The following is a 22,345-nucleotide window of genomic DNA, read 5'->3' on the forward strand; positions in this document are numbered from 1 at the left end:
AGAAGATTGAAGAAGGCAGGGCGGCGGACACGATCTTTCTGGATTTCTGTAAGACATTCAACAAGGTTCCACGTGGTAGACTGGTTAACAAAGTTAGGTCATATGTAATACAGGGAGAACTAGCCATGTGGATACAGAACTGGCTTGAAAGTAGAAGACAGAGGGTGGTGGAGGAGGGCTGCTTTTTAGACTGGAGGCCTCTGATCAGCAGTGCGGCACAAAGATCAGTACTTTTTGTCATTTATACAAATAATTTGGATGTTAACATAGGAGGCATAGTTAGTAAATTTGCAGGTGACACAAAAATTAGTGGTGTAGTGGACAGCCAAGAAGGTTACCTCAATACAATGGGACTTCAATCAGATAGGTCAATGGGCCAAGGAGTGGCAAATGGAGTTTAATTTACATAAATGTGAGGTGCTGCATTTTGCAAAGGCAAATCAGGGTAGGACTTCTACACTTAATGGTAAGGTCCTAGGGAGTATTGCTGATCAAAGAGACCTTGGAATTCAGGTTCATAGCTCCTTGAAAGTTGAGTTGCAGGTAGACAAGATAGTGAAGGTGGCATTTGGTTGCTTGCCTCTATGGTCAGTGCATCAAGAATAGGATTTGGGACGTCATGTTGTGGTTGTTCAGGATATTGGTTAGACCACTTTTGGAATACTGCATTCAGTTCTAGCCTCCTTGCTAATAGCAAGGATTTTGTTAAACTTGAAAGGGTTCAGCAAACATTTACAAGGATGTTGCCAGGGTTGAAGGGTTGAAGGGTTTGAGCTGTCGGGAGAGGCTGAATAGCCTGGGGCTATTTGCCGTGGAGGCTGAGGGATGACATTATTGAAGTTCATAAAATCATGAAGTGCATTGATAGGGTAAATAGCCAGTCTTTTCCCCAGCGCAGCTGAATCTAAAACTAGACAGCACAGGTTTAAGATGAGAGGGGAACGATTTAAAAGGCACCTACAGGCAACTTTTTCATGCAGAGGGTGGTGCAATTATGGCATGAGTTACCACAGTAAGTGGTGGAGGCTGGTACAATGACAACATTTAAAAAGCATCTGGATGGGTATATGGCTAGTAAGGGTTTATAGGGATATGGGCCAAATACTGGCAAATGGGATTAGATTAATTTAGGATATCTGGTCGGCATGGATGATTTGGACCAAAGGGACTGTTTCTATGCCGTATAGCCCTATGACGCTGTAATTCTAAAAAGGCTTGTTTGTTTGCTGACAAACTCTTGGCCTATTTCAAGCAAACATGGTGGGATCTTAGCTTGAAGCAAAGGGGCAAGTCATAGGGAGTCGATATCTAACCTCCCCAGCAAGCAACCAGCGCTATCACTGATCCTGTAACTTAAATGCGCTATAACCAACTTGTACCAAACTTTCCCAGAAAGAATGCAAAAGATTTGTCCTTGTATCCACAATGTTCTATCGCATTTCATTTGTTTTTGTCCTCCACATCTCAATTGTTTCATACAATTTGTGTTGCAGCTCGGTTAGGCTAGACAGCTGGCTTGGATGCAGAGTTATGCCAATAGCACGGGCTCAATTCCCACACTGACTAAAGTTAGCACAATGGTTCCCTTTCCCAACCTCTCCCCTCACCCGAGATGTGATAACCCTCAGATTAAACTACAATTAACAGACTAACTCTCTCTAACAAGAGAGCAGACCTAAAGTCTGCTAAGACAATGATTATTTTACACATCAAGAATCATCATTTGGTAAGGAAGTGATCGGCAGCATCCAGAACCAAGGAAGGTGAAGAGCCTGGAGGGAAAAGGCAAACAGCTGACAAAATGGGAGAAATCAGAGAAAGAATTGAAGTGATTAAAGCAAGAATACAAAAGGATGGCAAAGTGACAGAATGCAAGAACCACTTCTGTAAATAACAGACTAACACACTTTAAGAAAGCTTTTCACTGACATCATCATTATTGAGTCAGACCTAAAACATAACTTCTTTTTAACAACTTGTGGGGCATGTACATCACTAGCCAACCAGTATTTATTGATTGCCCTAAGTTGCCCTTGAAAAGGTGATGATGAGCAACCTTCTCGAACCACTGCAGTCAACATGCTGTTGGTTGCCTGCGACGTACTTCAGAGGAAATTCCAGGATTTTGACCCAGCCAGTGAAGGGAATTGTGATATATTTCCAAGTCAGGGTGGTGAATGGCTTGGAACAGAACTGGCAATGTTGTGGGGTTTCCATGTATCTGCTGCCCTTGTCCATCTAGGTGGATGTGGCCGTGGGTTTGCAAGGATCCTTGGTGAAGTTCTGCAGTGCTTCTTGTAAGTATTACGTATTACTGCCACTGACTGTTGGTGGTGTGGAGTGGATGCTTGTGGATACAGCGCTAATTAAGAAGGCTGTTTTGTCTTGGATGCTGTCAAGCTTCTTGATTGCTGTTGGAGCTGCACCCATTCGAGCAAGGGGTGAGCATTCCATCATACTCCTGACCCATGCCTTGTAGATGGTGGACAGATTTTGGGAGACAGGAGGTGAGCTAGCCGCTGAAGGATTCCTTGCCACTAACTTGCTGTCTGATTATGTGACTAGTCCATGCGAGTTCTGGTCAATGCTAACCCACAGGATATTAATACTGGGAGACTGAGTAATGGCAACACCACCGAATGTGGCAGTAATTAGATTGTCTCTTACTGGAGATAGTCATTGCCCAGCATTTGTGTAGCACAAATGTGACTTGTTACTTGTCAGCCCACGCCTAGATATTGTCCAGATCTTGTTGCATTTGAATATAAACTGCTTCAGTATTTGAGCAGTCACAAATGGTGCGGAACACTGTGTAGTTATCAGTGAATAATATAAAGTGAAAAACATCTTGAAACACATGAAAAAATGTCATTAAGTAGGATTGCTAGTAATTTTTTTATTTTGTGGAAGAAATAATAAACTTCAACACAAAGTGCAGACAGTGACGATGAAAACATAAAGAGTAATGTCTTTGTCACTGGTGATGAAATTTTCAGGCTAATAACAAGCTTTGAGTGAATGGATGGAAATGTAGATTTGATCCCGATTTTGAGTGACACTCAAGATTGAGGTTATAAAAATCCATGTAGTAAAAATTACCATTTTAATTAAACTAATCAGGTCAAGTAAAGCCAATGTAAGCAAACTTGTTATTAGAAAATATTCAGTCATAATTGTGGAGTATAATTATTATGTCAATTAAGGTATTTTTGTTCTATATTTGTGATGTCAAAAGTATTAATTAAAATAATTGTGCAAAGCAAGGTAATTAAAGTGAAGTGTTGAGTGAAATCTATTGGATAGGCGTGCTTTAAATAAATCACTTCATAGAAAGATTTCACTTGATTTTCACTTTTAATACCCATCGTGTTCAGTCCATATGCCCATAGAGTGAATAATTCATCTTAATACTTCGTAAATTCTTTTTCCTTATTATTAAAAATTTCCATCCATTTATCCACCCTGCATATGGGAGATAAGTTTGTCCTTCAGTCCTAACTTGGGTTTGCTGTCTGGCCAAATGATAGCTACTACTTTTTTTAAGGAGACAAGACACACAGTCACTCTTGCGTGACATGTAATAACACTCTACCTTTTCATCAGAACACCAGCTCTGAAGAGTTTTGGCTTTTCTTCTGGATAGTCCCTTATTATTGTGAATAAGTTACAGGATCTTGGGAATTGCCCAAATCATAGCCAACATACCAATATGAAGCCAAACAGATAACATGAGAAGAATTATTTGCTCCTTGAACATTAAATTTCCATCTTCTCGAGCATTCTCAAATACTTACCTGAAATATGGATTTTCAACACACTCAACCTGCTCGGCAATTTACTGTGCCATAAGGTAACATTTCAAGCATTTTCAGGATGCAAATTACTGTTCTTAGTTTTATTCAGAGTATGCACAAGTAGGAGTCAAATTCATGAACAGTCCCGACCCTCAGGCAAAATGCAGGAGAGAACTAAAGTTCTTTGGCATAGGGTTAAATATCTGGAATATTCTCCTTAATAATACTGAGTCTCCCTGCACCGCAAGGAACACAGTTACTTTCCAAGGCAGGGCGTCACCATCACCTTTCTCAAGAGCAATTAAGCATGACAATAAATGTTGTCTTTCCCAACTATATCCACACCCATGCACAAATGGAACAAACACATCATGTTTCCTCAAAATGAGCTCTCTGATCACCCTGATAAAACATCATGCGAATCCGAGATAACAAAGTGTGGAGCTGGATGAACACAGCAGGCCCAGCAGCATCTCAGGAGCACAAAAGCTGACGTTTTGGGCCTAGACCCTTCATCAGAGAAGGGAGTTGCCTATGGAGTTTTTCACCCTATAGACCTTTTCATTCTTACAGGGGATAAGGGCATCACTGGCTGTGCCAGCATTTATTGCCCACCCCTGGCTGTTCCTTTGTACTACGTATGACTCCAACCAATGAAGAGCTTTACCCCTTAATGCTATGACTCCTTCGTACAAACTCAATTAGATGTGGCCTTGATGTCAACAGCATTCACTCCCACCTCACCTCTGGAGTTCAGCTTGTTTGTCAACAGCTACAACAAGGTTGGAATTAGTTTAGGGGCTAAGTGGTCCTGGTAGAATACAAACTGAGCATTGATGAACAGATTATTGCTAAGCAAGTGCTATTTAATGACACCTTCCATCACTACATTGTTGACCAAAAATAAATTGGGAAAGGGAGAGTCAATATGACGACTGCCAGGGGTACAAGTCATTTCTAGGATGTTGTCAGAAAGGTGAGATTCCATGTATATGACTATATCAAACTATGGTTGACCATTCTGCGAGACAGCTCTCCCAATGTCGGCAGTAGTCGGCAGATATTGATAAGGGGACTTTGCATGGTCGAAAAGGCTGTGTTTGATATTGCTGTTTGCAGTGCCTGGTTAATTGCTAGGTGGTACTTTGAGATTCATTCCTTTTTAATGCCCAATTATGTTATGATTATTTCACTGGTACCTTCTTCAGCAGTGAAACATTAACAGCAGGAGGAAAGCATCAGTAGCTGTAGCAGCCTCTTTTGTTGTTACCGTTGCACAAAAAGTTCTTCATTCAAAGGCAACGTTTTTGTTTCAAGGGTCAGATCCAAATGTACATTATAAGCTTCACCAATTTTTGTTTTATTGCTGATCCCTATTTGCCCAGAGGGCCACATATTGATGAGTGTCTGGAGTCACATGTAGGCCACACCAAGGAAGGTTGGCAGTTTCCCTTCATAAAGGACATTAATGAACCAGATGGGTTTTTCTGACAATCAACAGTAGATACACACTCATCATTAGATACTTACTCCCAGAATTTTATTGAATTCAAATTCCACCATCTGTCAATGGGGGTATTTGAACTAGGTCCCCAGAATATTTGGGGTCTCTGATTAAGAGTTCAGCGATAACATCATGAGGCCATCACAAGGTCATCAGCTCCCCAATTCTTACTAAAGCTTTAGAAATTAAATTCTACTCAGTTAGTACAGGCAAGGTGTAAGGTGGTTTTCCAGAAACAGTACCTCTCGAGGCTACACAAACCTTACGTATTATTATGTACGTTGTTAAAACATTCTTGATTCTTAAAGTTGATGATCAAACCCAAGATTTCTTAGGTCAATAAAAGATGCCATCTGTAATGGTACACACGTTTGTCACTAAATCAGCTGCAGGATAGGCAATTTATACTAAACCCAGATGGTTCTATCCTTTCCTGAACTCAAAGAAGCTGTCAAAAAGTCATCCTCTTCACAGTCAAACTGAGCTGTTTCAATGAAAAGAAGACACTCACTTTTATTAGGAACCAGCAAGTATATAGCAATTATCCAATTATTTATGCCATCCTTCTAGCAGAAAAGGGGTGCTTCATTTAAGACAAACCTCACTATTCCTCAAAACCTACAGGATGATAGGTTTAAAAACAAAAAGGCCTTTCTTCAATTTGCAGAATGAAGAGCAACTTCTGCCAAATTTCCTAAACTCAGAGATTTGCCATCAGTTACAAATAACTGAATAAAAAGTGGTCTGGAGGTAAAGATTAGTAAAACATATTTTACATGGGACTTGACTGCTCCATTCCCTTTAGTGACTTAATCGATTATTCATCTGTTCTTGATAATGATCATTTGTAAGTTGAATGGGGCCGATGAAAGGAAACGTGGAATGTGAAGAAACGAAGCTGCAGTTTAAAACCTAGTTGGCATCAACTCAAAAAAAAATTAACTGGGAGAATCAGATCATTCAAGATAAGGGAATCTCAACAGATAGCCAGTGCAGGTATTTTATTAGAAAAAAATGGCAAAATTCAAACAAGATTCCAAAGTACCAACACCTTCAGGGAGATTAAAGAGTAAGGGAAGAGACAAATTCCTCACACTTGAAAGACATGCAGTTACTAAGTGTTAAAAATGAGCATGACTTCACAGGAGTGGCATAGTGGACAGTGAAGGTGGTTATCTAAGATTACAAAGGGATCTTGATCAACTGTGCCAATGGGCTGAGTGGTAGATAGCGATTAATTTGGTTAAATGCAAGTTATTGCATCTTGGTAAAACAAACAAGGACAGGACTTATGCAGTTAATGGTAGGACCCTGGGTAGTGTTTTTGAACATACAGACCTAGGTGTTCGGAAACATAGTTCTTTTAAGTTGTTCCACAGGTAGACAGAGTGGTTAAGAAGGTGTTTAGCATGCTTGGCTTTGTGGCTGGCCATTGAGTACAGGAGTTGGGACATCAATTTGGGATTGCACAGGACATTGGTGAGGCTACTTTTGGAGTGCTGTGTATAGTTCTGGTCACCCTGCCCTAAGAAGGATATTATTAAATTGGAGATGGTTCAGAAAGGATTTAACAGGATGTTGCTACAACTGATGGGTATGAGTTATACGGAGAGTCTGAATTGGCTAGGACTTCTTCCACCGCAGCATAGGAAGCTGAGGGTGACCTTATAGGTTTATAAAATCATGACAGGGAAAAATAGAGTGAATAGCAAAAGTCTTTTCCCCAAGGTAGGGAATTCTAAACTAGGGGCATATTTTTTAAGGCAAGAGGAGAAAGACTTAAAAGGGAACTGAGAGGCAACTTTTTCACACAGAGGCTGGTTCATATGTGGAATGAACTGCCTAAGAAAGTAGAGGATGCAGGCACAGTTGTAACATTTTAAATACAGTTGGATAGGTACACAAATTGGAAAGGTTTAGAGGGATACGGGCCAAACACAGGCAAGAGGCACTAGTTTAGTGTAGGAAACTTGGCCAGCATGGACGAGTTGGACAGATGGGTGTGTTTCTGTACTTTATGATTATGAATCAATTTTCACTGAACAACAATCTTTCTCTCAAAAATACTTTGTTACGTTCCAAAACTTCCTAGATTCTGGAATTACCCTTTAGACTGGAAAACTGGACTGTCACTATAATTTTTAAGTTGCAGAACCCAAGCATTTATAGGAACACCAATTTAATAACATCTGTGGTAAGTCACTGGACCCTATAAAGGAGCAAATGGCAGAGCAATTAGACAAATAAAAGCAGACTGGTTTGTGAAGGGTAGATCTTGTCTAGCTGAATCAGGTTCATCTTAAAGGCCTGGTAGAGAGCAGAATGTGTATGGACGTCTACATTTTGAAAAAGTACGTGAAACATTCTACACAAAATTATCAAAACTAAAAACAAAATGAACTGCAGGCAAGTTGGAATGTGAACTAATAATTAATGGTTTGTGGAGCAGAAGGCAGAGTTTTTCTGTGCAGAATCAATGAAAGAAATCACAACATGAGCATTTTAGACCTATTTAAAGAAAAAAATAATAATATAAAGGATCACTGCCCAGTAAGTGTAAATGGGTACAACCTACCTTTAGGAGAGGGCAACACGTATATCCGCCATACAGCTTCTTACAACAGGTTGTTCCATATGGGCAGGTAGACCCATCTGGACAGACAGCTGAAGCCAGGCCAGTGGCCAGACACAGGATGACAAACTGTTGGATCATGATCTGAAACCAAAAACAGAACACTTTGGCAATTGAATGCACAGTAAGCAAGAAATAGCAGAAGTCACACTAACAAACAGGTCAGTCCCTCTATCTGCTTCTGTGTAAACAGGACGTCAGTACTGGGCACACGGTTTTCCTGGTGACTAGTGCCTGTACCCTCCAACAAAATGCACATGTCTAATTTCAGTAGGTATCCTCGCTTGATGTCCAGCTCACAGATTGAATGATGGCAGATAGGGTTAAAAGCAAACCTCCTCCATTAGTTTCAAACTTCCATTTTTAATGTGAAATAGCACATCAGGTAAGGCATTGTTGATATTTTCACGTGTATTGTGAATCGCATTCAATCTTAGGATATGCTATAGTTACCAGGCATCTAATCGTGTTTGAGTGTGCAGTGAAGAGTTGCAGGCACAATTAACAAATTTGCACTGAGAACTGAATACAGCCTACATGTGTGAAGTCAAAGCAAAACACCAAAGAATTGTCAACACTAGATATACCAATAGACCAGCGAGGTTAGTGGAGCAGAAGATGTATTCAGGATAGCATGATACTGCAAGAACTGCGTCATTTTATTTTGTGTTTGTAGAAATGGTGTCCGTGTTCTCTGCCCCTCACATTCTCTCCCCCCGCCCTGGTTCTCTTTCCACTGTGTGTTCCCTCTCGTCCGCCCCTGCATATCTTACCCCGTCCCTCTGTCTCTCTCCCCTAATCTGTGTAGCTGCAAACATTTCAGTTACCCGAGAGCTAATCTTAGAGTTGTAGCAGGAAAAGAACCTCAGTCATTGCTAACTGCTCACTAGACTACAGACCAACTAAAATTCTTGTTTCCAGCAGTAACTGCACCTATACATGCCTTCTGCTCCAAATTAGCTGCAACTCAAACTTCAATTGCTGATTTTTACAAAGGCATTGATGTGAAGTTTGGTTTGGATATCAGGTTACTTGCTTTTCAGAACTGTTGCCCCTCTTTGCAATACAGGTTTTAAAACAGCTCTTCGTTATTCTGAGAGAACGTGAGGCGTGGGGAGAAGGGAATGTCGGGGGGAGGCAGAGAGAATGGGGGAGGGGAGAGAAGGATCGGGGAGAAAGATGTGGAGAGGGAGGGAGAGAAAGAGGGGAAAAAGGGGTTTGAGAGGGATGGAGAGAGAGAGAGAGAAAAGAGAGACACACAGAGTGAGTTTTTAAACTATTAGAGTGTAGTCATTTTATGAGCACAGCTGCCACTTGTGCCTCTTACTCTCCAGTGGGAGAAACTGGAGTATGATGATTAAAGCAATGTGCTAGCCAGCAAAAGAATCGTAAAGTTCATCTCAGCAACAATACATGGGAACAAAAATAACTAAACTGACTTTCCAGTTTTTCCCCTCTACTAACAACCTACTTGTCTTATTTGACTTTATTTTGTGAAGAAGGGTCTGGGCCCAAAAGTCAGCCTTCCTGCTCTTCTGATGCTGCTTGGCCTGCTGTGTTCATCCAGCTCTACACCTTGTTATCTTATTTGACTGTGTGTTTAGGGGAATTAGAATAGTTTTAACTAGCAGTATTATATGTCAATGGCCTGTAACTGTTTACATGTAGCCAGAATCTAAATGTTTGTAATAAATGGTAACTTTTGTTCAGTACAGAAACCTGGTTCATCCTTTCTATTAATCCACACCTGGCAATCAGGTAAATTGGGGAACTTTGCATACTTTATAAAATCTTTAACTTCCATGACCATTCAGGAATGGTGGGACTCAAATATCCAGTGCGCCGCACGTGAGAGTCTTAACTATTGGATCTTCCTATATTCAACCAATGGTCTGGGTTGAGTTCAGTGATCACAGCATTAGTTCCTTCAGCAAAAAAAAGGTGGAGACCAACTTAAATAATATGACTTTTTTAATTTTGTGATAAAGGAATCAATAGTCAACACACAGTACATTGCAGTACCTCACACTGAACGACAAAATAAGTTTTCTTCCTCGAAAGTCACTTTGGCAGAAGAATTTCAATGACAAACAGTGTTAACAATAGTTCACGGCTGAATGTTATTTTGAAATGCATAGCAGGTAGAGTTTTTCTTTGGAAATGTACAGTTAATCAAAAGAAGAAAGCTAATTTCAGGCATCAAGTGAGGCATTCTATCTACAAGGACTTAGAAAAATGAAAGAAGATTTAAAAATTGGTGAAAGGCTAACACTGTTCCACACTGCCTATGAAAGAGATAAAAAAGTTAGTTTGCTTTGTATAACATTTCAGTTCTTACCGAAATAAAATCTTTGACACGTAATATTACACCACTGAGAGAGTTTGGATTACATTCTTTCATACTCATCGACAAGTTGGACTGTAATGCTAGCCATCAATGCAGCATCTGCATGAGTGTTTTGATAAAACTGTATTACAGATAGACTTGGCAAATAGGCAACACAGTTATTGATCTAAATAAACATTTAGTTTGAAATTCAGATACAACAGGAACAGTTAAGGTGCACAGATGTTTGAAATGGATGCTGATATTAATTGTATGTTCATTAAATGAAAGTGGGAGGTAACAGAGTATAAAAATGCAGCATGTACACAAAGCTGGAGTGGTGCGACACAAAGAATTCAAAATGTGTACCCACTATGGTTAGTGAGACACTGTGCCAAACAAATCAAGGTGGTCTCCATTTTGATTCAGACTCACACAGATGGAGTCTTTTAAGCTTTAATTGCTGGTACGCGGTTTTTGCAAGTGTCATATAACTAGTTCCATTCACCTGCTTTCACCCCAATAAACTGCAATTATGTCTTATTTTACTTTACAGTTAATTTCTAGTTCCCATCTGAAGGTTAATATTGAAACTATTTCCACCTTCCTATCAGGAAGTGCATTCTGGCTCAAGACTCACTGAAAAAAATTCTTCCTCAACCACCTATTCAAAATCCTTTAATTATGAACATTTATCTTACAAACTCCTCTTTACTTATTTTGCTTTGAGAACATGCTCTCTCATCTCTCCAAAAAAACTGAAGGTCCCCAATCACGATACTATTCATATAAATAAAATCCTACTTCCTCTGCAAGATTTTAACACCCTTCTTAAAACACAGTGCAGAAAACAAGGAAGTATTCCAGCCGAGGTCATTCAGTGGTTAAGACATTGAGCTGTACTACTTTGTTTCTATTCTCTACCATGTTTTGTTATAAAGGCATGTCTGCCCAGTGTTTTTATTTTACAATAAAGGAACATCAACTTATCCTGCAACCTTCAAATATTGGTCTATGTGAACATGAGGTCTCACTATTCTTGCACGTCCTTTAAAACTGTACATTCTACATAGTTTTCCAAATTTTCCTTTCAAAAACATCACTTCACATTTCCCTGGAATACATAATGTCATAATTCTACACTAGCCTAATGACTTGAGTTTGCTGATCTCAATCTGAGTGACAGTAACCATGTCAGACAAAACAAAAGTTTGATTGTGTTATCTAAGACTGCAATCTTAACAATGTGTTGAAACAGGAAGCAAAACCAGAAATCAGGAACATAAACCACTTGCCCAATAGCACTGGAAACTCCCCATTTAGCTGAAAGGTATTGGTTAGATTTCAGCCCTTTTAAACAGCACTGCAACATTATATATTTGCAATCTGAAAGGAGTCATTTCACTTTCTGGACCAGATATAACATCTGGTGAATATTTTTAACAACCAAACCAAACCAAATTTATTTTTCATCAAGCACAAATAAGATGACAATATCACTTTAAACAAACTCGAACAGGTAAGTAACAGTCAATCTGAAGATGTAGTAAACAAACAGCATTTCTGGATTTTAGTATTTAGCAATAAGGTTCAATGTATTCATGATACAAAGCACCACTGATACTTAAACACTTAGCTGAGTCACAAGATGCTGATCAGGCCACTTGTTTTTCATCATCTTTAAAGAATCATGATGCCTGTCAAGAGACATGCAGACAAAACCTACCGTTCCTTTAGAAGATTATTATTCTAAATCTCCTGCTCTTTTTCTTCATGTACTCCCACACAGTAAAAACAAGCTACAAAACAAGGGTTGGTTAAAAATTGACATATTGCCTGTATCATTTACATACAAGTTGCAGTGAAGGCTGTGTTTCCCTGAAAACAATAAGCAAAGTTGCCAACAACACTGCAGCTTGCTTCCAGCCAATTGCTATTGGAGTTCAGCTGTGCTAAACATGTTCCATTTGATAATCCAGCTTTGTTTTCTACAAAAATATCAAGAATGTCATTCTCATCACAGTCCCAGATCAACAGAACACACAATGCTATTGCCATCCCCAAAGTCCAATCCATTGTCAAAAGTCAATATTCCGTTCCCAGATTGGTTTTCAAAATAAAGGAAATAGAAAAAGAAAAATCTTTTAGCTTGGGCTCTATTACAGGATCAGTATTTTCACTCTAACACCATCTCAAATACTGTTTTAGCCTAATAAACCAGTTCTATTTTTCATATTCCCATGGCTCCTTTGCACAACTGGATATTGAATGAAAGCAAAGTATGGCAGATGCTGGGAATCCAACATCAACAAGTTCTGGAGAAACTCAGCAGGTCTGGCAGCATTTATGGAGACAGAAAAGAGTCAACATGGATATGAATGACTTGATGCATGGAATTTACTGAGGTCTGTGCTCTCTCAGGTGGGAAGCTTTTGGTCCTGAACTCTCCTCTTGGTGACTTGCAAATGCTTTGTCACTAACGTGAGAATTAATGGGACAGTCTCAAACGAATTATTGAAGTGAGCCATAACGACATACCACCCTGAACTCAAGCAACAGTTAATTATTTTAGCCATTCCAAACATACAAATGTTAATGTGATAACATGAGAATATTCATAACTGTTCATGTTCACATGAACTGTGTATGTACATATGCACAAACACATACACATACAAAGAGTTCAGGACAAATTAAGTTGTACACAAACCTGACTATTAAAAATTACATAGCTTCTGGCAAATATCAACAGTTTATTTCTGAGAACCCAGAGGCAAAGGAAACAGTAATCCACGATGAAACTTGTTTTTGAAAACAAAAGGTGTCACTTCAAACAATCCTGAATGCATTACTAGATTATTTTAAGCAAGCAAGCATTATTGTTGACACACAGTAATATACAGGCTTTTTAAAACCAAGTCCATTCCACCATTCAATGAGATTAAGGCTATTGTGCGAATTACCATCACATCCTTTCATACTTTTGGTTAACAATTTTAAATGAGAGATTAATAGTTTCTTATTTGTTGACATAAAATCTCACGCCATCTGCGGTGTTTGCAAAACTCCACCATTTGAGCATACATAAGAACATAAGAACCAGGATCAGGAGCAGGCCAGCCTGCTCTGCTGTTCAATAAGACCATGGCTGATCTTTTCATGGACTCAGCTCTACTTATGTACCCTCTCACAATAACCCTGAATTCCGTTACTATTCAAAAACTTATCCATCTGAGCTTCAAAAACATTCAATGAGGTAGCCTCAATTACTTCACTGGGCAGGGAATTCCACAGATTCACAACCCTTCAGGTAAACAATTTCCTCCTCAATTCAGTCCTAAACCTGGTCTGTCTAATTTTGAGGCCATGCCCTCTTGTTCTAGTTTCACCCACCAGTGGGAACAACCTTTCTGTTTCCATCTTGTCTATTCCCTTCATAATTTTATATGTTTCTATAAGATCCCCCTCTTCATTCTTCTAAATTCCAATGAATAAAGTCCCAGTCTACTCAGACTCTTCTCATAAGCCAACCTACACAACTCCAGAATCAACCTGGTGAGATTCCTCTGCGCTCCCTCCAGAGCCAGTACAACCTTTCTCAAGTAAGGAGACCAAAACTGCACACAGTACTCCAGGTGTGGCCTCACCAGCTCCCCACACAGATGCAACATACCCTCCTTGCCTTTAAACTCCATCCCCCTAACGATGAAAGATAAAATTCCATTTGCCTTCTTAATTACCTATTCTACCTGCAAACCAACCTTCTGTAATTCATGTGCAAGGACATGCAGGTACCTCTGCACAACAGCATGCTGCATTTTTTTTTTTATCATTCACTGTTTTACTGTTATTCCTGCCAAAATGGATAACTTCACATTTATCAACCCTGTAGTCTATCTGCCAGACCTTCACCCGCTCTCTTCAACTATCTATATTCCTCTGTAAACTTTCAGTGTCCCCTGCACACTTTGCTCTACGACTCATCTCAGTGTCATCCATTAACTGACACACTACACATGGTCCCCAACTCCAAATACCCTCAGTAAATTATAAACAATTGCAGGCCCAGCACTGATCCATGAGGCACACCACTAATCAGAGTTCACCAACCAGAAAAGCAGTCATTTATCCCCACTATTTGCTTCCTGTTTGTTAATCAATCCTTGATCCATGCTAATACATGGTGTGTAACAGCATGCACCTTTATCCTTCATAGCAGCCTTTTGTGCAGCACCTTGTCAAATGCCTTTTGGAAATCCAGATACACTTCATCTATTGGGTCCCAAATACAAGCAAAGAAGTGTTACCTAACTTCATCCCTAAAAAATTCTTGATTCTAAGTTTTAGACTGTATTTCCTAGTGCAAGGCTCACACACGTGTAGAAATAGTTTTCTCCCTCTCACCTGAGTTGGTTTTGTTAATATTTCGAAAACCTTATTCAAAACAATCCTCAACTTACTGAATACTAGGTCAAACAACCATTATTTGTAATCTCTCCTCATAAGTTAACTTTCAAATTTCAAGTATCATTCTGGTGAAATTATTCTGTAATCTCTCTAAAACCCAGTGCCAACACAAGTCCCAACTGCCACTCATCTAGTTGCACTGTGTACTTACAAGTGTCGATAACTGACAGAATCTGGGTCTCCAGCATTAAGGAGGAACGGCCCAATGTGCTGAGAAATTAAGTTTTTATACTGCGTACATCACTAAATATTCTACAGTAATGTTCTTGCCAACTGAAACGCCACTCCACACACTAATCAAATTTAGAATTTGGGTTTTCAATGAAAATGCAGTATGCTTCTCGGCAAGCCCCATGTCTTGGAAAATTAGCTTTCTGCCGTAGAGCATTCTAAATGAAGCCCCAAGGGAAAGAAGCCCACATTTGTAATCTCGACTTGACACATTGTGAGAACCCAGCTCACAGGGTGACCTGGGAATATGCAACAGCGCAGGTGTGAGCAAACATAGAGTCAGAGTGAATGCACGTGCATATGAGAGAGCGAAATCTCACCCACACCATGGCATATTTAACATCAGGAATAGAGAGACTGCTGCCACTGTAGACATTCTATTCACAAAACAAAACTCTTCATAGTAAGCTGATTGCTCTGAGCATGCCAATGAAGTACTTCTCATGTGTTGTTATCGTTGCAAAGCATGAAAATATTGAAGTTAATTTGTGTACAGCAAACTGCAAAAACAATAAAATAAATATCTTCCTTTTAAGTGATAAATGTTGGCTTGGAGAATAAGTAATGAAGTTTTACACATGACAGCAATCTGTGCTATGAATTACATTAAAAGTTGAAGATGCCTATAATTTAACACTTCATTTTGCAGTTATAGTTTGTGCTTTTAAAAAATGAAGTTATAGGAAGTAACTTATGTTATCAACCACGGATAGGGTTACCAACTCTTGGCCATAAGATGTAAGAAGTTGTAGGCCACATAATGCATCAAGTCTGCTTCACCATTCAAACAGATCATGATTCATCTAATAATCCTCAACTCCACTTCCCTGCTTTTCCCCACAATCTTTGATTCCCTTCCTAATTAAAAATCAGTTTAGCTCAGTTTTAAATAGACTTAGCGCCCCAGTCTTTACAGGCTCAGCAACAAAGAATTTCACAATTCACTGCCCTCAGAAAATACATTCCACTTAATCTTGGTTTTAAGTGTTGTCTCCCTTACTGAGATCATACTTCTGGTCCTAGACTCTTCCACAACAGGAACAACCTCTACAGTACCAAACATCCAAGAAGCTTGTATGCTTTAGCAAGGTCAAAACATTAGTGGTGTCCTAAACACCAATGAGTACAGCTCAACCAATTCAACTTCTCCTCACAAGACAGCTCTGCCAACCTGGAAACAACCTCATGAATCTTCTCTGCACTGCCTATATGCCAGTATATCTTTTGTTAGATAAGGGGACAAAAACTGTTTGTAACATTCCATCTGTGGTCTGACTCAGTCTTGTGTTGTTTTAATAAGACCTCCTTACTTTTATACTCTATTCCCTTTGAAATAAAGGTATACATTCTATTTGCTTTCCCTACTTAGGGCAACATGGTGGTTTAGTGGTTAGCACTGCTGCCTTACTGCGACTGGGATACGTTTGTTTCCAACCTTGAGAAATGTGCATGTGGAGTTTGCATATTCTCCTAGTGTCTGCATGGATTTTCTCCAGGCGCTCCAGTCTCCTCCCATAGTCCAAAGACGAGCAGGTTAAGTTGATTTGTCATGTTAAGTTACCCTACAGTGTTCAGAGATACCCAGGTTAGGTGAATTAGCCACAGTAAATGAGAGATTACAGAGATAGGTTGGAAGTAGGATATCGAGTATGGGCAGGATGTTCTTTAGAAGGTCAGAGCAGATGCAATGGGCCAAATCTCCTCCTTCCACAAGAAAGGAGAAACTGAGAAGACAGAGAAAACCAGCCCAATGACAGTCTTCAACAGTATCCTGGATAGTTATTTAAACATTAAGAAGAGTTCACACAGTAACTGGACACAGCATGGAGATCAGTCACCAGAAGAGATCAGTACTGTTTGTAAATGCCACGATGACTTTTCTCCTGGATTGGTCACAAAGTCGATATTAACATTCACATTCTTGGAAACTCTAGGATGTTTGGCAGCCCTAATCGTGACGTAAATGTAGAGATGTTTGCTGCTTCTTTGCAACAAGCACTAGATATTTATAATTAGCATAAAATTACAGCACAGTGACATATTGGATAATCATTATTTTATAACATTGTAATTAATCTCTCCCCACCCTCACTATTACTCTGCATTGACTTTATCCTCAAGCTTTAACATTTCCCTAAATTTCTCCACCTTTATAAAAAAAATGGTTCCCAAACAGAAGCGAATTCAGGACAAGCTTAGTTAACCAAATAATGTTAACAATGTAGAACTTACCACCATAGCAGTTAAACAAATATCAGAGAGGGCAAGTACAAGGAAGAAAGGAAGGGAAGATTATGCAGAAGAGATATGGAAAGGAGGGATCAAAGGAAGCTCATGTAAGGGATTGAGAATGGTATTAGACGAATTAGACCAAACAAAGCATGGCATAGAAAAAGGCTACATACAATCTCCCCATGCATATCTGATAATTATTTCAGCATTCCCTTGTCTGAGTTGATCAGTTTATCATGCATCTCTCAAGGCCTTAGATTTTGCCATGTGTCCAGCTATACTTTCTACCAAAGCCATAAGATATATATAGTAATAAATTATCACACAAACATTTTATGTGATGAAACTCACTGCAAAAAGTAAATAATTACGGGACCATGGAGCTTAAACACATAATCGCTCATGATCATATCAAAAGACATTTCCAAAGGTAGGTGAGGAATAAGACACTGAAAACAAAACAGGCCTGAAAAGCCACAAAGTCAAACAGTTACACATTATACTTTAAGCGTACTGGTACTATTAATACAAAATTAGCAAAAATTAACCTAGAAGTTCAAAGATCCCAACCTTCCTTAAATTGCCAGAATTATTTCTGCTTAAATGCATTTTAGAATTTATCAAAAGTAACCTTAAACGATTTGATCCTTCTTGTCTCACCTTTGAAACATCAACAACTGTCACAACTTTCCCCCCCTTCAGGATTTCTCACCACAATTTCAATTATGATCTCAATTGCTATCTGAGCTCTATTGCCTGCTCTACGCCCCACTCCCTCTCCAACTTCTCCCAAGCATAATCTTACAAACATATGACCTTGCTAACTCAAGTAGTATCACTGAGCCAACAGTCTTGTTTAATGATGACACTACCTACATCCACTTCCTTATACCCTTCACCATCACAGCCACCTAGAATCAACTTATTCTGCATCTCCCTGAAGCATACTCACTCAAAATGACATTCAAACTCCTAAATATTTAGCCTTAGTCTTCACCTCCACACGATACTAATGAAGCCAGAGATTTTCACAGTCATTCACTCACTTCCACCTTTCATACCTTCATTCTGCACAAATAGCTTTACTCAATCCCATCTCAGCTGTTCTGCTTAGCATTTATTATTTCATCCCCTGAAGACTTTAGTCTTCTCTCAGAGTTCCTGGGGGGTCCACCTCTTATTTCTTTGACCAGATGCCCATTAATTGAATTTTTCAAGGACCCTCCTTGATGATCAGTCACTGTATATCATTCCCTGACCTTAATACACCCTTGACAATGTGCAAGCTTTCACATTATCTTCAAACTCTCTGAATACATTATTACTTCAAAGTTTCATGTTGCCTTTCCTTCAGTTCCATATCTTAATTTTCCCAATCAGGATTCTGCTTTTGTCACAACACAGAAATCTGGCAATATAGCATGCTGCTCAATTTTGAAAGTATCAAGCGATGCTGAATACTCAGGGGAATCATCGTCTTAAAAACCTATCAATATTTTCAATACTTTGCAGCAACATACCCTCATAGTTTTCAACAGAGTAAAATAGACTATTTGAAGACAATTCGCCAAAGTTTCCTATAGTAGAATGAACAGTCAAGCTAGTCAGTGCTCATCATTATTAAAGTGGAAATCTGTCAGCAACTTCTAGCTTCCACAGTTTGCTATAACGTGGCATTGCTGGAGTACACAGCAGTGAAATACATGAACCAATGTAAAGTTTCTGTGCATTTAAGATAAACACATTTGGAAAAGTTGCAGACTGTTCATTCGAGTGGAAATATTTTTAACTGTAATGAACATAAAACAACCATCCATCTGCCACAAAGTAAAGTCTATCCCAATTTTACAAAAATGAAAACCTCTGTCTAAAGCTCACAGCTACTGCCAGCAGCTAAGTTGAGATAAACCCAACAGGTGCCAGCCAGGATGCAGTTATAGTAAAGATGTGTCAGCTGTAAGTTCAGCAACAGGACTCTCAATTCAGAATCAGAAGACTGAGGAAGTGATACATTTATCTTTTGGATATGATTGTAAAACAGAGCCTCATCTATCTCCTTATATATCTCACATCTGGTTATCACTCACTCGCTGATCTATACCGCTCCAAGTCCTAGTGGTCCTCAAATCTAAAATTCTTTTTGTTTTTATATTATTCCACCTTTCTGAGATCTCCGCACTCCCCCAATTTCATTCTCTCATACGTCGTAACTGCCATCACTCCTGTAAGGTGGCTGCTTCTTCAGCTGCCCAAACCCAAACCACAGGTTGTTGACTTCCTTATCCTCTGTCTCCCCACTTCTTTCCATTTTAAAATTACCTCTTTCATGAGCTATGATCACCTTTCCTAATATCTCCATGCTGCTAGATGTTGAATTTAGTTCAATAACGCACAAAAAGCCATGGGCCCTTTCACTTTAGGGGTACTAAATGCCTGCCAGTTACTGTTTAGTTCACTGTTGTTCACAAATTAGCTGTTCACTTACAGTTACTGCATTTTGCAGTTACTTAACTGGTCATAAAGCTATATGAAGCATTCAAAAGTTTGAACTGCGCCATATAAATGCCAGTCTTTTAATCAACATTTTTAACACAGTTCCACCATAAACGCCATCTACCTGACAAACAGCAATACTTCTCTTAAGGCTGCATCAGATCTTATTCCAGCTGTATCTAATTTGTTTTCTAGAAATCGTACAGTACTCAAGTATTTCAATGTTAAAGTATGATATCGCTCATAAAAGTTATGAGACTTTTACTAAGTTTAGATCACATAGGATCCATGGGGTGCTAGTCAATTGGATTCAAAATTGGCTTGAAGGTAGGAAACAGAGGGTGGTGATAGAAAGTTGCTTTTTGGGCTGGAGGCATGTGGTCAGCGGTGTGCCACAAAGATCGGTGCTGGGTCCACTGTTTTTTGTTATTTATATAAATGATTTTGATGTGAATATCAGAGGGAAGTTTGCAGATGACACCACAGTAGACAGTGTAGAAGATGGAGATTAACTTAAATAAACATGAGGTATTACATTTTGATAAAGGCAAAAAAGGGTAGGACTTATACAGATAATGGTACGGCCCTGGGGAGTGATGCTGAACAGAAACCTAGGGGTGCAGGTGCCCGATTCCTTGAAACTGAATTCACAGATAGACAGGGTGGTGAAGGCAGCGTTTGGCAAGCTTGCCTCCATTGTTCAGTAGATTGAATACAGGAGTTGGAACATCATGTTACTGTTGTACAGGACATTGCTGAAGCTACATTTAAAATATTATATTCAATTCTGGTCACCATTCTATAGGAAGGTGTTAAATCTTTTCTGAACCTGCTCAAGTTTATCACCATGTTTCTGGGACTGGAGGGTTTCCGCTGCAGGGAGAGGCTAAACAAGCTGCGGCTCTTTACCCCTTGAGTGTCAGAGGCCAGGGGTGACCTTGGTAATGTTTATAAAGTCATGAAGAGCATAGATACGGTGAATAGCCAAGGTCTTTTTCCCAGGGTGGGTGAGTCCCAAACTAGATGACATAAGTTTGAGACGAGAGGGGAAAGATTTAAATAGGACCCAAGGAGGAACTTCTTCATGCAGAGGGTGGTACATGTATGGAACAAGCAACCAGAAGAAGTGGTGGAAGCGGGCACAATTACAACATTTAATAAGCATCTGTATGAGTACACGAATAGGAAAGGTTTAGAGGAATATGGACAAGTGATGGCAATGGGACTAAATCAGATTGGGATGTCTGATTGGCACACTGGACTGAAGCGTCTGTTTCCATGCTGTATGAACCTATGACTCTATGGCAAGTCTCAAAAGGGAACACAATACTACTGACTGAATTAGCTTGCGCTACGAAAGTTTTAACCAGGAAATAAACCAGCACACAGTAGAACTGTAGGATTTGAAAATCAAAGTGCATTGCAACAAAGCTGGTTTCAAGTGAAACCAATTTCAAAAAAGTACAGGCCATTCAGGGAAGTAACCAGCTTTGATTATTTCACAATTTCTTTGCAGTTAAATGCTTACAAATAAAGTGAAGTTGGTATTAAAGAATATTGCTCGAACAATGGGCACGCATAACAATCCAGAAACTTGTATACAAGAGGCAACACAAAGCCAAATATGTGCGTAAGGTATGAACAAATGACAGCTTTTAATGCATTAAGCGCTTCTGCAAATTATAGCATGGCACACCCTTATCACAATCTGCTGTACTTGGGTCACTTCTCTTGCATTTTACTTCCTTTCTGTTCCCAAATTCATGCCAACTGAGTACGTGTCTGTGATTGCGAGGGAGCTCTAAGTTTTGAAACTGAAACAACTTCTTTTAAAAGAAATTCACAAGCTCTTACCAAATACACTTAGCATGGGGTGGAATGTTTACATGGCTTTTCTGCCTGTGTGATCAGTAAGGAATTTCTAACTTTACTGACAAGCATTTTAATGCTACTTACATATGATTGTACATGTTCTTATTTTTAAAACAAAAAAAAGCAACTGATGTTAGTCCCAAGGAGTAATTTACAGAATTCACTGCCCAGCAAAGACTAACAGGTTAACCCCTCAGAAATCCACAATATTAACAACACACAGTTTCAACACAATTCAGCAAGGGAATCGCAACTAACTGGTGAACAGGAGAGTTACTATTCTGGTTTGCTTGAAGTAAGTACACAATCTCATCTACACTCAAATGATTCAGCTGCTGGTTAGTTCAATTTGAAAAGATGTAAAACTGAAAATACCTGACACTCCAGCTTTCACTCTGGGAAACTGATCTTAGACACAACGGTGAAGAACTGGACTGCTGGTCTGACAGCTCCCTCTTGTTCTAGCACGACATATCATGTGACTGTGAGGAAATGAGTACTGTACTGCAAGACAGAACAATAGGGGCAGTTTGAACTTTGTCAAGTTTCTGCTGAGTTTCAGTTGCTCCACCGGCCAAAAATTCAACCTGTTTGTCAATCTGAATTTTAATCAAACAAAATAAACATGCAGCAACAGTTTGAGAGGGATATGTATTTGAATTGAATGTTTTCACATGCAAAAAAAAGCAATTGCAGATAGCTCAACCAACATCTTGAAATAAAACTGAATATAACTTCCAACAAGAAGGATGTGTGAGAGGCCAGTTTAAGTCTTTTTTGAAACTTTTAGATTA

General features: G+C 39.3%; 1 protein-coding gene across 1 annotated transcript in view; it reads right to left on the minus strand.

Moving 5' to 3' along the window:
• Positions 1-22,055, minus strand: part of LOC125466314 (progranulin) — a 73,158-nt gene extending 51,103 nt beyond the window's left edge. Inside the window, exons 1-2 of the mRNA XM_059638640.1 lie at positions 21,927-22,055; positions 7,874-8,014 (exon numbers count right to left, since the gene is read on the minus strand). Of these exons, the coding sequence (XP_059494623.1) occupies positions 7,874-8,011 (138 nt within the window). The 5' untranslated portion in view covers positions 8,012-8,014; positions 21,927-22,055. The remainder of the gene's footprint in view (positions 1-7,873; positions 8,015-21,926) is intronic.
• Between the last annotated feature and the right edge of the window lie 290 nt (positions 22,056-22,345).

This window comes from Stegostoma tigrinum, chromosome 31 (assembly GCF_030684315.1).
Source record: "Stegostoma tigrinum isolate sSteTig4 chromosome 31, sSteTig4.hap1, whole genome shotgun sequence".
Taxonomy (NCBI): Eukaryota; Metazoa; Chordata; class Chondrichthyes; order Orectolobiformes; family Stegostomatidae; genus Stegostoma; species Stegostoma tigrinum.